At 36.7% G+C, this 18257-nt stretch overlaps 2 protein-coding genes across 17 annotated transcripts in view; one reads left to right on the plus strand and one right to left on the minus strand.

The window, feature by feature from the left end:
* Positions 1-14959, plus strand: part of DCN (decorin) — a 35866-nt gene extending 20907 nt beyond the window's left edge. For all 3 annotated transcript variants that reach the window (NM_213920.2, XM_085024736.1, XM_085024735.1), the window contains 5 exon segments: positions 1188-1401; positions 2360-2473; positions 6678-6771; positions 10648-10786; positions 14251-14959. In NM_213920.2, the coding sequence (NP_999085.2) occupies positions 1188-1401; positions 2360-2473; positions 6678-6771; positions 10648-10786; positions 14251-14445 (756 nt within the window). In that variant the 3' untranslated portion in view covers positions 14446-14959.
* LOC146403580 (uncharacterized) overlaps positions 1-18257 on the minus strand; it is a 688950-nt gene that overhangs the window by 210391 nt on the left and 460302 nt on the right. The window lies entirely within an intron of this gene.

An 18257-nucleotide genomic window follows, 5' to 3' on the forward strand; every position in this document is an offset into this window, starting at 1 on the left:
TAAACCTTGGTAAAATTATCCTAAATTCCTTAGGATTAGTTAATAAATGACTTAAAATAACATCAGTAGTTCTGTAGACATATAGATCAGCAATGGAAGAGAATGAAGTAGTCCAAAAATAGGTTTAGCAATATCTACAGTAAAACAATAATGGATTGTAAGTAATTTCCTATATTTGGATAACTCAGAAACACAAATTTTAAAATTACCAAAAAATTAACGTATTTGACTATATAAAACCCTTGTATATAAAAGGGCAAGTAAGAGAAAAAAACGTAGTCTCTGCATGTCATATTATTATCTTTTTTCTGTAAACCAATTATTAAAATACATGAAAATTTAAGGAAAATGAGAAGTTTTGTGAGCAGGCACTCCTTTCCCTCCAAAAAAATGAAGTAAATGTTAGCAAAATAAAAGGAAATTTGTTTAACTTTCAAGAGACAAGGAAATGCAAGGTAAAGCAATGAGCTACAACATAATGTGTTCATCTGGCAAACTTTTGGAAAATGATTATATATACATTTATGAAGCTGCAAGAAGATTTCACTTTCTTGCATTGTTGGGATGCTATAAATTAGTGGTACCCTTTTCTAGTGGAATCCATGACAGTAGTCGATGAAGATGGACTTTTAGGTTGAAAGCTGACTAGGGAATGGACATCTGTGGCACTGAATTCTTTTCATGTCACTAGTAATTTCAATATTTAGCAGTATTTATTGTTTAAAAATTAAATATCTAGCTTCAGTATTTTATCAAATTCCCCTCCCCCCCTTTAATCTTTTTTTTTTTTTTTTCTTTTTGGCTTTTTTAGGGCTGCACCCCATGGCATATGGAAGTTCCCAGGCTTGGGGCCGAATCAGAGCTACAGCTGCTGGCCCACACCACAGCTCATGGCAATGCTGGATCCCTGACCCACTGAGTAAAGCCAGGATACCAGTAGGATACCAGTAGGATTCGTTTCCATTGCGCCACAACGGGAACTCCCTGTCCCCTTTACTCCTGATGTTCAGGTCCTCATGTGCTTTTAGGTAAAGGATTCGTATTTGTTTACTTTTTTCTGTTTTCTTATAATTTCACAGATTGCTAGTCCCATGAATTAATAAACTACACACTTGTTTTATATACATATATTTATGTGTAGAAGGTTTTGAAATGAAGATGATGTTCCTTTTATTCACTCTCTATAGACACTGATTCTCATCAACAACAAAATTAGCAAAATCAGCCCTGGAGCATTTGCACCTTTGGTGAAATTGGAACGACTTTATCTATCCAAGAATCAACTGAAGGAATTGCCAGAGAAAATGCCCAAAACTCTTCAGGAGCTGCGTGTCCATGAGAATGAGATCACCAAAGTGCGAAAGGCTGTGTTCAATGGATTGAACCAGATGATCGTCGTAGGTACAGACATTCTTATAACTCTAAGGCCAGGATTCAAGGTTCACTTTAAGAGATTACAAGTAAGCTTTCGTTACAGGAAGGTACATTCACTAGAGCTTACATGTCTTAAGCCTATAGGAATAACAGTAGCAGGGCCGGGAGAAATGGGATTTTGAATCTGTGCCTTACAGCATTTTAATTCTTGCCCTTGAGGATCTGTGACTGTGGAGAAAGCTCTAGAGCTGATGTTACACTACTGCATTCCCAGGATATTCTAATTAAGTAGTGTTTAATTAGAGACATTAGGAGGACAGCCTTCCACCGTGGGAATTAGTTCTGTTCTGAACATCTATAAACTATTTGCTTTAAAAATGAATTCCAATGTTTTTCAGATATTGCAATTTTATAGTTGGTTTAAAAATGCTAGATTCAAATTATTTAACAACTTTTTTTGGAACAAGCTATTTTTTTTTTATTATTTCCCCAATACAATTTTTTTTCTGCAGTACAGCATGGTGACCCAGTTACACATACATGTATACATTCTATTTTCTCACATTATCATGCTGCATCATAAGTGACTAGACATAGTTCCCAGTGCTACACAGCGGGATCTCACTGCTAATCCAACAACATCTTAATGTATCTTAGTGGAGTATTGCCCCATCATAAGTGTGATTTGCAAATACTTGCTTTTGTTGATTTCTAGGCAAACTTGTGTGTGGACCTTAAATGAATTTCTTATTTCTGTTTTTGCTACTGTTGCTTTTTCATTAATCTTGTTGTTGTTGTTTGCTTTAATAAGGGAAACTTTTACCCTGTTTTTCTATCCCTTTGAGAAACACGTCCTTTAATTTTTGTTTGGTTTTCCAGTCAAGTTGTTATTGACTCACATTTCTTCTTGTTGAAATAGGCAGTATTCTGACTTGCGGTATCCTAAAATTGTCCTCTAACAGCTTTGCCTTTATTGCATGTGTAGAACTTGGCACCAACCCGCTGAAGAGCTCAGGCATTGAAAACGGAGCTTTCCAGGGAATGAAGAAGCTCTCCTACATCCGCATCGCTGACACCAACATTACCACCATCCCTCAAGGTGAGGAAAGGTCTCCAGAGCAGTTTGGTTATCTAAGGCTCTGACACTTAAAAAATGACTGTGGAAATTTAAATCGTGGTGACGCAAGTGGCCAACCTCATTTCCAGTAAATTCGCTATCACTCAAAGTGTTTCTGCAGAATCTGGGTGACCCCTGGGCCATCCAGGCTCCCTGAAGAGACGGCTAGACTCTTTCACCTATAAAGTCTGTTCTAAGATGCGAGTTAATGCACAATGATTTCATATTATAGAATCATGCTATCACAAAGAAAAAAGTAGTCATTTAAAAAATATTCTGAACATCTTGAGTGGTACTTTGTTAAAAAAAAAAAATGATACATGGAATACCTATGAAATTGAGCCAAATTTTACTTCAAGTCTCCAATCCCTTAGTGAATTCCTTTCCATTGTAGGACATTCTAGTCATCACTGTCTGAATAACAGGATCCATAGTGGCCACACTTGTAATTAAGAGTGGTGGTTGTGTGTTGTTAGTGTGGATTTTGGAGTCTGTTTGCTTGAGTTCAGAGTGTCTCTCACTGGCTCTATGATCTTGGACAAATTATTCAATATCTATGCCACATTTTTAAAATCTGTAAAGTGGTAATAATACTCACATCGCTTCACTGGGTTATTTTTAAATTAAATAAAAATTAGCGAAATATCTGACCTTTCGAAAAGTAATAGATTAATATTACCTTCTATTATTCATTAAAAGTGTTTAAATACTTATTTTACTTAGGCAAAGTATCAAACACTGGAGAGAGGGCAGACGATAGGACATACACCTGCCTTCAAGGAGCTTACTGCCTGGAGGTAAAGCTTGGCAAGTAAACAGCAAGCATCACACAGTCACAGGGCTAAGCTGACCACGCAAATAAGGCTTAGCCAGGAGAAGCAACATAAGCCAATCTTGGTGACAGAAAAGGCATCGAATCACCAAAAATAAGTTTCTCTAATTTCCAAATGTTTCTGGCCCCAGATTTTTCAGTCTATATTCTCAAATTTCCCCCTCAGTCTGGGCCTTTCTCAACTTAGATGTCTTGTTCTTATATTGGATTCAAAATGTAGGCACATGTCCTCCGAAAACAATTATCCTTTATTGTGCTTCCACAGAAAACGCTTCTTGAGAGTACATAGTCCATAGAATGGTTCCTTTCTACCCCTCGCCCTCTTCCTAGTCCCTTTGCTAAAGAGATGGTTTTGATGCCCATTCATAGCAGTTACTGCTATAGATGATGATAGATAGATGGATGGAGGGAGACTGACTGATAGTTCAAAAAGCAGTTTCATGTTGAGTCTCTGACTCGTTAACATGTTAACAGTGTATTTTTTAATTCCCCAGTGCAGAGGTTTCATATTTTAATATATTTTTATTTATATTCACAATAGTATATTTTAAAATAAATGTATTTTTTACATGGTCTAAATATATCTTGCCTAAAGCTTTAGAACTTCAGGAGAAGTAAAGTAGCTGGAATTCAAAGTCTGTATGTTTTTCACTACTTCATGCTATCAGGTGACCTGCAGTGAGCACAGTCTTTGATTTTGCTGTCCTTTTGCATATTTTAAATATCCCTCAGTAACACATTTCCGCACTTAGTGATCTGTTTTCCTTGACTTCTTATATCTTCTCCCCATACTAAGTGCTCTTTTGTCATCTTTTCTAGCTTGCTTTTATTTACCAAACTCTTAATAATATTAAATTTCCAGTAACTCAGTTTTATTAAGCACTCAGGCCAAATGCTCTTCACAGATTCTGTCCTCCTGTGCCAAATGCTTTTGGCATTGTGCCACATACTTGTCAGGAATTTTGCTGTGATGAGTCTCAAAACAATCCTGTATAGTAATATTATCACACCTGTTTTATAAATGAGGAAAATAAATCTTAGAGAGAGAAAAAAATAAATCATGCCTAAGGCCTTGGCTCTAGAAAGTGGTGCAGCTGAGGTGTGCTGGGCTGACATCAGAGCTCAGTGTTTGACCATTTCACGCTGCTGCCATCTTAAATCCTTCTCCGCTGCATATTCATACCAATGTCTTACATGAGTCTACTTTGCCAAGGCTGGGCTCTTATGCCTGAGCATCGCCACCTTTCCAGGAATCTTCACTTCCATATATTATCTCCCATTACTGATGGACATGAAAAGACAGTGGAGTGGACGAGAGAGATTCTAATCCACACTCTAGAGGGAGATGGGCCTGGGTGAGAGGCCTCACCCTGTGATTTAGCTGTTGGAGACTTTAGGCTAATTGTTCCTCATCTCTACAACTTGAGTTTTGTTATCTATAAAACGGAGGGATTGGTGACACCCCTTTTCTAGGACATTTGTGAGGATTAATAGCTATAAATAAGACTTGCAATGCACACATAGTACTTGGCCAAAAAGTAAGCTCTCAATATATTTTATCTTAAGTATGGAAAAGGAAAAGAAAATTAGGTAACGAGTATAGAGTCTTCGGCTAAAGGTTATGGTGGCAAAGGCTAATAATGGTCTTTATAAATTTGCTTTTCTGCATCCTATTGCAAACTTTTCTTCCACAGTCAAATTTTCCATAACTTCCCTTTTGGGAAACTGATGTCCCAAAAGGGGAGACTCTTAGAAATGAGGTAAGAAGGATGGATGTGATGACAATTGGTGTTCCTGAGACACTACATGTTAAAACGTGTCTTTTCATAGTGATTGGGGAAAAAGGATGTACATTCTCTGCTTTGGAATATACTCCCTTGCTTTAGTTACAGGAGCATTTAAAAAATCTACATTTATTTATTTTAAGGCGACTCAAATGGTTGAAATCCCTCATTCCAAGAGTCACTGTGATTTCCTGATATTTATTCTTAAGAATAATGCCATGGGTATTTCATTTCCTTCAGTTAAGAGCATGCTGTTTTAGCTCTCTGGCCATCTGGGAGCATATTACATTCCCGACTTAGTAACTAGATAACCTACAAAATGAGTAATTTTGAACCTCTGTTTCTTCATAAATGAAATGGTATTAATGAAAAATAATTCATACATTGGAAAAAATAAATTAGCTAAGTAAGGAAAAGTGCTAATCTCAGTTTTGGAGACACGTTTAGTAAGTAGAATCTCCCTTCCGTAGCGTCTCCCACATAAATCATACTACGCCTGAGAAACTAATAGTTATTTTCAAAACACATATGGAATAAATTTTTTAATTAAATAGATGATCTTGACAGAATGCAGTAGGATGCAATGAAAATTTCGGATCAAACATAATCTGTGATTTTCCAACTTTGTTCTTTGTGGACAAACAACCAACACTTTCTGCTGAGCAGATGTTCCTGCTACATGTAACCAATTTGCTATTTTCTTTGTAGTTGTTGCTGTTCTTGTAAATGGAACAATATGTGGTTTAAAAACTCTATAGAAATGTAACAGATCCTCGGATGGCAGGAGGAAATGAAAATAAAATATTTAAACTTTTATATATAGGTTACTAAATTTTTAGAAGTCGTAGCCACTCACGAAGTACTATCCAGAGGTTTAGAGGATACTTTGGATTTAAAATTATTTCCCCAGGTGCCCTACATATGGCCGATCACTTGATTATGAGCCTCTGTACTCGGCTTATATAAAGAAACAGTCTTGATTTAAAAGGAACAGTAAGATTAAGCTCTTTGAACAGACATGTTGCAAAGGCATTTGATGTTTTTTTATGGAAAAACTGATTAAAACTAAAGCCAACACGGTGTATACATGTTAGTTATTAATGATGCTTATTAATTAAATACCTGATGAAGTTTGTTTATAGGTTGAACTCATATATATAATCATTCTATTATAGTTCAAAAGTTCATCTCTTTTTTAGACTTATTGCGTTAGCCCATTAACAAAGGTGTAAGAAACTAATGAGATTCGGAGCTTGATATCAGTTTTACAACTGTATCCTATCAGTTTCTAAGACAAAAACCTACACTATGATTAAAAAAAAAAAAAAAACAGTTTTTTTTAATCTCGGAGAAAAACAGACAGGACTTGCAGTACTTCCACAACATTTATGATTATAAAAGGGATGAAGGAGAAAAAATGAAAAACAAAACTGATGAATAAGATGAAGAACAAATCCTTTGAAACAGTATGTCTTTTGGAAAATTGATGGCATATGTCCTCATTAACTCTTTGCACATTTTCTAATTGCATTTATCTGCTAATTTAACATTTTATGTTTCCATGTTGCAGGTCTTCCTCCTTCCCTTACTGAATTACATCTTGATGGCAACAAAATCAGCAAAGTTGATGCAGCTAGCCTAAAAGGACTGAATAATTTGGCTAAGTAATAATATTCTTTTATAACGTTTTATCTGTAAAATGCTAGATGAATGCCTATATATTTAGAATTAGAAACATGATGCTTGATTTTTTTTTTGTCTGTACATTTTTTGTTGTTTCTAACAACCTCAAACTTCATCTTCCCCAATTATTTCTTTAGAAAAAGCAAACAATGAAATAGTGTACTTATCATAACCCCATCTAAGATCAGCCTTATATTTTATGAATACCATACTGGGTTTTAGATGAATTCATATATACTCTATGTACCATGTGTTTGGTTAAGTCAGTATGTTCATTCAATAGGTTCTAACTTGGGTGCATCAAACAGAAGGTTAATAATGACAACATAGTGTTCAGAAATTGAAAATGTATCATAATGAAAGCTACCAGCTCATGGAAATTTTGGACATCTTACACTGCAGTGATAGAACAGTTATCATGAGATTCTCTAACTCCTCTTCTCTGAAGAGTTTAAAATGTCCCTGGACATTTAATGTATTTTCTCAAATGTTTTCTTGCCCCTTCTTAACTTTTCTTTTCCTTATAGATGATCACTAGTGCCCATCCCTTTCTAACCGAACTTCAGACTTTCTTTATTTGCAATCTGGTGAAGCAATAAAAAGAGGAGGGTGGGGGCAGAGCCTGTCAGTTGTCTTCAAGGACAATCTGTTCTTGATCCACATAAACTGCTGAATGTTCTTACAAAGAAACACAGTGTAATGCCAAACTGGCTCACTCTTCTTTTTATGTATAAGTTTCGCAGTAGATAAATAAAGTACATAATTTATCACTGAGAAATACCCAAGACCAGATGGATATACAGTGCAGTTTTTCCCATTTCTCTGGGTATCCCCCAGTGACCCGATGGAGGGTGTTGGCTGAAGGTCTGCATATGCCTGTGACAACAGCTGCAATATATGACCGTGGTGTTTCTAAGGATTAAAAACCTTTATCTAAAACTACTTCAATTACAGGCTCTAATGGAGAAAAAAAATTTGTTTAACTAGTGTTACACATCACCTACTTTTCTATGTGATTAGGTCTCTCCAGCTGGAGAAAAATGTGGGAAGATAAGTTGCACTGCTTATTGTGGTAGAACTTTCTTTAGGACAGCTATTATTATTGGATTATTATTTTAAGGAGGAGGAGTAGCAGTTGGGGTCAACAATAGTCTAAAGTTCTACAAATGGTAAATCATTCATCAGATATGTGTTTTAGAAAAATAGGTTTATTTTGTCCTGAAAGTGGTATGGAGATTTTGAGGTTCTTCACGTTAATGTTAACATATGCTTTGTATCATATAGAAGCATAAGAGCTAATAAACTTTGCAAAGGTCAATGGAAACGAAGATTTCTGTTTAAATGGATTTTGAATTCCATTCATTAACTTACAATACATTGCCCCACTGGCCAAGCGAAATTTCCCCACTCTTGAATTTATCAAACACATTTCTCTTTGGAATCAAGTCCAAAAAAAAATCTGTCTATTAAATTATCAAATCCTTATGTTGTTTGCTCCTCCTGATGTTGGAACATGAAAAGCATTTTGGTGCTGAAATGCAAAACTGTGAAAAGAAAAGAAAAGAAAAAAAAAAAAAAACACAGCCACTGATCTCAGAACATTGTTTCAGGACAAATATTGCAATTAATTATTAGGAACTAGTGAAGAAAAAATACTGTATGTCCCTCTGCAAAAATATAAAGCGGTTTTCAGGCAAACCTCCTTTTTCTTACTGAGCATGTGTGGCATCATCTCTCCTACTAGATAGAGTAATCTTTGCTGGAAAATATCATGGTTTTTGGGCCATGTATCCTCTGCCCTCATAAGCCTAGGATGAAAGGCATGAACAAATAGGTTCTCAAAAACATTTGATGAGTGAATATAAATTAATCATTGAAAAAGTACTTTCCTTCAATAGATTATTAGGAATATTATATCCTAAGAAATGTATTAGCCCAAATAGGACATGGGACTTGAAGTGCTGAAAGAAAGAAAAATAGGACATGATGAAAAATATTATCTTTTATAAGATATATTAAGATTCTTTGGGTTGCAAGTAAACTGAAAATTAAAAAGAAAAAGAAAGGCCTTGGAGTTCCCTTTATGGCTCAGCAGTTAATGAACCCCACTAGGATCCATAAGAATGCGGGTTTGATCCCTGGCCTCGCTTAGTGGGTTAAGGATCTGGCATTGCTGTGAGCTGTGGTGTAGGCCGTCAGCTGTAGCTCCAATTCGACTCCTAGCCTGGGAACTTCCATATGCCACGGGTAGGGCCCTAAAAAAGCAAAAACAAAAAACAAACAACAAAAAAAGAAAGGCCAGAAACAAGAGACGAATGTTTAATACTGAGGGAAAAACAAAATATTATGATGCTAGGTTAATAAGCAATAGGTTAGACAGCTAGCTGTACTATTAATAGCCTAAAATCAGTACACCTCAAATTCAGCTATTTCAAATATCAAGTCACGATTAATCTTGGGAGACTTTGGTTACATAAATCAACATCTAAATCCCTAAAGGGCTCAAAGATCTCAACTACCTGAAGGCAAGTAAGAAGCATCCAACAAAAAGAGCCCAAGTCTTTTCCGCTAAATTTGAAGGAATCCAAATTTGAATAGATTCTTCTGCTTTCTCTCCCTTGGAGCCTTCTGTTCTCTTCCACCACCTTGTCTCCTCATCTTTCTCTGCCCATTTGGATTGACAGCACCCTGGTTCTGACATAGATTTATTCCTAGAATGTCACATACACCAGTTTCGTCTTCAAGTCAACTTCTTCTGACTTTTGAATCCCATTTACTGTGAGGGGACATCATAGCTGCAGATGCTTATTAATTCAATTAAACATTTAATTGAAAAAAATGTAACCCAAAACTTTGAGTGGCACTGTATGACAAATATCAGAGTGGCCAAGATCAGGGTCAGAGTCAGGGCTCTAGGGGCCCTAGCTCAGAGATCAGTGTCAGAAGCCAGGATATCGGCATCAGGCGTATTCTGACAGTAACAGATGGTCAATGATGAACTCTCAAATGAATGCAAAATGCTAATTCCATTGACTTTTCTGGCAGATTCATTGATTCATTAGAATCCTGTACCTTACATTTACAACAACTAAAGTTGTTTAATATATATGCCATTGCTTTGTTTACAAAGGGAACAAAATGATGTGTTCTTTTTTATCTTTCTTGCAAGTGGATTCACTATATTCATTACACAATCAATTCAACAGCTATTCATTGATCATATCAAGTCTGTGTTAGTACTGGATATACCATAAGACAGTCACCTTTTTCTTTTTTTCTTTTTTTTGTCTTTTTGCCTTTTCTAGGGTCGCTCCCGTGGCATTTGGAGGTTCCCAGGCTAAGGGTCTAATCAGAGCTGTAGCTGCCGGCCTATGCCAGAGCCACAGCAACGCGGAATCTAAGCCTTGTCTGCAACTTACACCACAGCTCACAGCAACACCGGATCATTAACCCACTGAGCAAGGCCCACAACCTCATGGTTCCTAGTCGGATTCGTTAAACACTGAGCCACAATGGGAACTCCCAACAGTTACTTTTTTCAAGGCAAGACACACACATAGACAGTCCCTTGAATTTTATGAGAGGGTGATGACAGGATGCTCTATGGGCATTGACTAAGAGTCCGCATCCAATCTGGTACCGTCATAGAAGCTTTAAGAGGGTCACACTAAAGCCTTAAGAACAAATGGGCTCCATGCAAGCTCAGAAAGTTTGGAAAAAATGCACTAGCCAGGGGTAAGAGTAAGTACAAAAACAAAAAGCAAAAAATCCTCTCCTATGGGCTTGATTAATCGCACAATGCCTCTAAGAAGGCATCCATGTGCAGTGTATCCATTCACTGCTGTTTTCTGTTGCAGGTTGGGACTGGGTTTCAATAGCATCTCAACTGTTGACAATGGCTCTCTGGCCAACACTCCTCATTTGAGGGAACTTCATCTGAACAACAACAAGCTTAACAAAGTGCCTGGTGGGCTGGCAGAGCATAAGTACATCCAGGTAATGTAACGCCACTAACTGTATTGTGAGGAAGATCTAGGAAGCAAATAGGATACTACGGGCGAGCTAGGAAGCAGGAAGCTCTGCTTAGGAAATTTTTTGCAGTGAGATATTTTTAATGTTTCTACATAAATATTCATTCTGGTTTTGTGAAAAATATATGTTCATTTGGTATTAATTTTTTGAAATTAGGACTATTGCCTTGAACTTACTATAATGCTTGCTCAGAGAATGTAATATTTTTTAATGATGCAGAGTAGTTGCATGTCACAGATCAGTGTAACAAATACATGTGGGTTGGAAAAGACAATATTATCTGTAATTCATAGGTATGGAATAACATAGTATTTTCAACTTTTAGCTTCAATAGATGTCATATAGGTCAAAAGAATGTTTTTCCAGCAGTATGACTGAATTAACTTTATTTAAATCATCAAATTACAGTATATTCATAAGGATAAAAAGAAACAGTTCAAGGAACTCCCGGGTGGCCTGGCAGTTAAAGATCTGGCATTGTCACTGCTGTGGGTCAGGTTCCTGCTGTGGTATAGGTTTGATCCCTGGCTTGGGAATTTCTGCATGCCACACACAAACAAAAAAAGACATGGTCCAGTGTTAGAACACTGTAGTACTTTCATTGTTATTTTGAGGAAATTAAACATTATTTAAATTGTATATTTAAAGAAAAATCACCAATGTGCTCATCTACAGATTTTACATATTTATTTTTTCTCGTTTTTCAGCTTTTTAAAAGGTTATATTTGAATTGTTTCTTTCAGAAATTTAAATAGTTATTTAGTTCAATCATGGTGATTCAGAAATTATACCTTGACACTGACACTTTCTTTAAATAAAACTATTTTATAAAGTTGCCCTTTCTGTAATCAAATATCTCACCTTCTTTGGTTTATCTTTTGCTCTGCTGTCAACAATGTCAATAAATTTCTGATCTCTTTTATCTGAGTTATACACAAAACCCCAAATTAAATTGCTGTATCATAATTTACATTAGCTAGATTTTAAAAAATATAAGAATTATAAGTACATAGAGGACATTTAAAGGAGTTCCCATTGTGGCACAATGGAAATGAATCCCACTAGTATCTACGAGGATGTGGGTTCAATCCCTGGCCTTGCTCAGTGGGTTAAGGATCTGGCATTGCTGTGAGCTGCAGTGTAGGTCACAGACACAGCTCAGATTCCACGTTGCTGTGGCTGTGGCGTAGGCCAGCAGCTGTAGCTCTGATTTGACCCCTAGCCTGGGAACGTCCATGTGCCAAGGGTGGAGCCCTAAAAAGGAAAAAAAAAAATGACAAAGGCATTTTATTTCATGGTGATCCTTTTTCATGGGTCTTCCGTGGTGGTGGAGTAGTGAGTAAGCACAGTTTAAAGCCACAAGCAAAACCAGTACACTGAGAAGACCTAATGAGAATAACCATCATTGTCACTGTTAAGGTTTTTTTTGTGATGATGGGTTTTTGTTTTTAGATCTCAGAACAATAATTTTTATCTTTTTTTTTTTTTGCTTTAATTTTTTAGGGCTGCACCCACAGCATATGGAAGTTCCCAGGTTAGGGGTCAAATCAGAGCTACAGCTGCTGGCCTACACCACGGCTACAGCAACACAGGATCTTAGCCACATCTGCAATCTACACCACAGCTCATGGCAACACAGGTTCCCCAACCCACTGAGCAAGGCCAGGGTTTGAACCCACAGCCTCATGGATACTAGTTGGATTCATTTTCACTGTGCCACAATGGGAACACCAATAATTTTTACCTTCTTAGTTGCTGTTTTTCAAATTTCAGTCTGGACCATTACTGAGTTCATATCATCACTTTAATAGGTTCATTAAGAATTATAAAACCTGTACACTAAAAATGATGAAAATTTCTGTGAGAAATTGAAGAAAAAATAGAAATATATTCCATGTTTACAAATCAAGAGACTCAATGTTATTACAATGAAAATTTGCTCCTAATTATTCTATAGATGCAATACAATCCTTAGCAAAGCCCTAGAATCTATTTTTGCAGAAATGAACAAACTGATTCTAAAATTTATGTGGAAATGCAAAGAAACAAGAATAGTCAAAATAATTTTGAAAAATAAGGACAAAGTTAGAAGACCTTCATTCCTAATTTCAAAGCATAATTAAAAGCTACAGTTACCAAAGGAGTGGTACTAGCAAACATATATATACATGTGGTATATCCATACGATGAAATATTATTCATCAATAAAAATGAATGAAATACTGATATTCTTGTGAGAATCATAAAAAAATACTCAAAGAGGAGTTCCCGTCTTGGCTTAGTGGTTAACAAATCCAGCTAGGAACCACGAGGTTGTGAGTTCGATCCCTGGCCTCGCTCAGTGGGTTAAGGATCTGGCATTGCCATGAGCTGTGGTGTAGGTCGAAGATGTGGCTCAGATCCCGTGTTGCTGTGGCTCTGGTGTAGGCCAGCGGCTACAGCTCTGATTAGACCCCTGGCCTGAGAACCTCCGCATGCCATGGGTGCACCCCTAGAAAAGACAAAAAGACAAAAAAAAAAAAATACAGGTATTGTTTTGCTTTTAATATTTTTTTATTCTGATTTTGTAAGGCATCTATTTTTCTTCTTTTAAACCCTTTCTTAAACTAAGTCTTAAGATTTCTTGGTGCTGGCCAGACCCAGGAGGGGATATGAGAATCCTTTGTTCTTGAAGGTCTGGTCGTGATGTTTCTGTAAACCTCAAACAAGACAAATGTTATTTTCTGTTCTTTGACTTTTTATCTCCATTTAAAGGAAAGGTGTTATGGTTTTAAAGGTCAAGCCTGGGAGACAGAGCCTTGAAAGGAGCTATTATGTGTACTTTAGACGACAGACAACATTCTCTTACTGATTAAGGAGACAGAGGTGCAGAGTCACATGACTAAGCACAGGCAACAGAACATATAGGTTAGAGCTAAAGGAACAGACCCGATATGGAGTCAGATTTGTTCTTCTGTTATATACACAGACACAATTTATGAAACATCTATGAATTCATTTCATTCATTCATTTATTGAATACCTCCTCTGTCCAAATAGACACTGAAGATATAGTCGTGAATAAAACAGAACAGGTTTCTCTCCTACAGGACTGTAGGAGTAGGGATGGGGAGAAGAACTAGATTATATGTGCATTTCGAGGGCAGCACTAGCAAGATTTATTGATGGTTGGGCAAAGAGTATGAGAGACAGGGAAGGTCAAGGATAATGGCAGATGTTTTTAACCTGAGTCCTCTGGAAAGACTGAAATACCATATCCTAAGACGAGGAGGACCTAAGGAAGGGAAAGCAAGATTAAGAAGGGAGAGAGAAACCAGGAGTTTGATTTGAGAAGCATTAAGGCGTTTAAACTGAAGGAAGAATAAAGTATTTATGTGAAGGGCCTCAGTATATTTAGAGGAACTAACCATGCTCCTTTCATCTTGCAGGTTGTCTACCTTCATAACAACAACATCTCTGCAGTCGGCTCTAATGACTTCTGCCCGCCTGGATACAACACCAAAAAGGCTTCTTATTCGGGGGTGAGCCTTTTCAGCAACCCAGTCCAGTACTGGGAGATCCAGCCATCCACCTTCCGATGTGTCTATGTGCGCTCTGCCATTCAGCTCGGAAACTACAAGTAGCTCCCAAGAAAGCCCTCATTTTTATAACCTGGCAAAAATCCCGTTAAGGTCATTGCTCAAAAATAAAAAATAATAAAAAAAAAGAAAGCTAGATATTGAAAACCTAACTTCAATGTGGATGTTTTTCCCACATGACCTATTATTCGTAAAGCCAAATATTCAGTTTAAATAATTGCCTATAATAAAAAAATATTTTGCCTGTCATTTTCAGAATCCTTTTTTGATGCTTACTGTTGCTGTTAACTGAGTTATTGCAGATATTCTTATCTCACTAAATGTAAATTTTAGAGTTAACGACTTAGTAAAGCTTTTCACTTCCAGAAGGAATCAAATGAAAATGGTATTCTGTTAACTCATAGGGGGGTTAACCCCTTTGACATAGTCCAGCAATGTACTCATCTCCATTATTACTGGTAAAGTCTCATTTGAGTGTGTGAATTCAATACAGGCTATGTAAAATTTTGTGGATGTCATTATTTTGGAAAAAATAAATTCACAAGTACATTTAAAATTACTATGGCATAAATGCATACTTGTACATCTTCCCTAAACTCAATTTTCTGAGGCGAGTACACATTTCTGTCTTGATAAAAAAAAAAAAAAAAGCATATCTTTTCAAGTTCTTAGATACGTATTCTATCTCTGTGACATTTGTCTGTTATAACTTTATCTACGATTAGTGTTAAGCTGATAAGGCACAAAGCTGACTTTTATTTATTGGTCTAAAAAACTGATATTTTTCAGTTGCTAAAGACTAAATCATTTTAAAACTCTTCCATGTATAATCAGACTGCTCACCTGACCATTTCTATATTTACTGCATTTAGTTAAACTTGGGATTTTAGAATTTTTTTTACGCAGAATTTAGAAATAGCTATCGAAGCATACCATCAAAAAGTGAGTTTATCAATATCTAATAAGTAAACATGTGAAAGCAGTTTGCCTCTTCTGTAACCTTGGATGTTTCCTGGTTGCAGATACTGAAACCAAGATGCACACTGGTCTAAACCATAAAGGGAAATACAAAACCGTCCTGCAACTACATGAGCCTTTAGCAGAGTTTCTCTGTGATTCCTTCAGCTTTGTCTCCTCTCATTACATTTTCAGTCTGGCTTCCCTTATGGTTGCAAGATATGAATCTCTTCCATCATTTACCCCCCCCCCAAAAGGCTAGTAACACAAAATTTCAGGAAAATTTATGACATCCTCTCCCTTTCTTACATACAGACTCCACAACCCTATAGAGTTAATGAGTAAATACCACTGTTATTCCCATTTTGTAGAAAAGTAAAACTGAAGTTAGGTGAAATTTAATAACTTCCCCATAGGCAAATAATAGTAAATACCTGGCAACAGAGCTTTGTCTTTTAACCTTTGTACAAGTCAGGGTCTGATAGAAAACAGAATTTACCCCCTGAGAACTTCGATGAAGAGAATTTAAGGAAGAGACTGCTCTAGAGAGTGTGCAGAGTTTGCTGTATCAAACAAGAGATGGTGAGGTGCCCGGGGATGGGCAGTGGAGGAATCGTTCCACCTGTGTGGCTCAAAGAACAGGAGAAGAAACTGAGTTTCTGGAGCTGAGTGAGAGGACAGCTATGGAAGTAGTCCATGTCCAGGGAGCCGTGTTCCAGAGGCGAAGTACCGAAGCAGGGTGTCTACCTTTCTTTCCTCTACTTCGATCCTCCAGCTCATCAATCCTAAAGGGAAAACAACTACCAAGAAAACCAGAGAGACTGAGCCGCCTCCTGGGGCAGAGCAGAAAAGAACAACTACCCCAAACACAGTAACTGTATCTATAGGATCACTGAACAAGCCCTACCAACCTCAGCTAAGCATTACATTTACATCATATATCATCCCAGTCACTTCTGAACTTTTCTGCATGGATCAGAGGTACTAAAAAATACAAAACTTTTTGATGAAACTTTGATTTTCCATTACAAAACACCAGACTGTTTTTATAATGGCTTTGATTAAAGCAGAATTTACTTATTGAAAGAAATATGGTTAGTGTTAAAAGTTGAAGTGTAAACAGAAAATGTGAACTGTCAAAATTAATGGGCAGTCAGTTATGTATTTGGCAGAAAACCAAAATAATATTTGGATAATCCTGAGAATCATGAGAATCGTATCTGTAGCAATAAAAGTCATAGTTCCCCTCATACCAGTTACTGCCTGGAGTGTGTAAAGCACTGGAGGAGCTAATTAATTACGTGGAGGACTTTCATGAAGTGACCATGTTAGTGATATTTATTCATGTGTATTATCAGTCAATAACTGGGAGTCTGTTTATTGGTTTAGCATACTCCATTCAGTTGTTCATTCATTTATTCAATAAGCTAGCACTGAAGATACTGCAGATATGGCATAACTCCTGGTAGAAAGATAAAAAGAACAATAGTAGCAACAATAATAGATATTTATTTCCAGAGTTTATTCAGTGCATGCAACCAATTGCCAGCTTCTGTATTTAGCACTGCTCGGACCACATCTTCTTACCACAAAAGTCCCCTAAGAATGTACTATTTCTATTTCATAGATGATAAAATTGAGATACAGGAAACACAGAGTCAGAATCATAGCCCTGATCCAGTTAGGGTCAGCCTCTGCTTTTACAACAGTTTATATAATTCACAGCATGCCAAGACCAAAGGTGGTGATATTAACAACTATCTGTGGGAATCTATCCATGGCTCCCAGAGGTCCCTCTGCATTGTGTTAATAGGCTGGAGTCTTGAAGTTCAGATGCCATAAAGATAATAACTATCATTTATTGAATACCATGTCCCCTTCGCTGTATACACAGTATCTCATCTAATACGTACAATAAACTTGTGGCCTATGCTTGGTTATTTAATATCCCTTTTACAGATGAGCAAATAGAGTCCCACGGAAGTCAAGTGATTTTCCCCGGGATGCACAGAAGTAAATAAGAAAGGCAAACGTTTTCTCACTTCAGTGTGTTGCCTTCTGCTGCCTTAGAAAAGAATTTTTGCCCAACAATGACGAACCACTGATCATCCATAGCATCTTCCATCTTCTCTGCAGTATTTTGCAAGGCTCTAAAATAATGGGCATTACCACCAGTCCAGAATGAGTGTTTTCACATTTCAAAAAGGATAAATTTGTTCATAAAAACTGAAAATATTCTGCAATAACACTGTTCAATTTTGAAAATGTTCTATGTCAGGATGGTTCAGTATTGGATACACTAGTTACCTATGGCTATGGAACGCTAGAAATGTGATAGAATCAAAGGACTTAATTTTAAATTGCATTTAAATTTTAAATAATTTAAAGTTATATCCATATGTACCTAGTTGATATCTATATTGGATATCCTATTCTAAATATTCCTAATGACGTTAAATATGATTTTCATGATACAGAGTGGGCTTCTATTCATGGAAAATTATTTTACTTGGTCTGTGCCAGACACTAAGGACAAAGGAAGGAATAAGATGCCATCCTTGACTTTAAGGTAATCATAGTTTAACAAAGGAAACAGTCATTTAACCAAACAATAGAAATAGAGAAGGATAATTTTTTTCATAGGAATATATGCACGTTACAGCAGCAGCTCAGAAGAGGGGTGATAAGATCCTCCAAGGATGGTAAAGTAAGCACAGAGGGACATGGAAGATTTCACTGAGGAGGCTGAAGAGGGTTTTGGTGGGTGTGTGAGAATTCAACAGGGAGATTTGGGGAAATCAGAGATCAAGCTCAACCACTCAAAAGCTGGCCAAAAAAAGTGGGTCTGCTCTCCTTCTTTACCTTCTTCTGAAGCAGAGGCAGTGGTTTATGTTTACATT

The sequence above is a fragment of the Sus scrofa genome, chromosome 5 (assembly GCF_054392235.1).
Source record: "Sus scrofa isolate SSC_HxYL_T2T_F1_AM1 chromosome 5, Sscrofa_HxYL_maternal_Yorkshire_Landrace_v2.0, whole genome shotgun sequence".
NCBI classification, from domain to species: Eukaryota; Metazoa; Chordata; class Mammalia; order Artiodactyla; family Suidae; genus Sus; species Sus scrofa.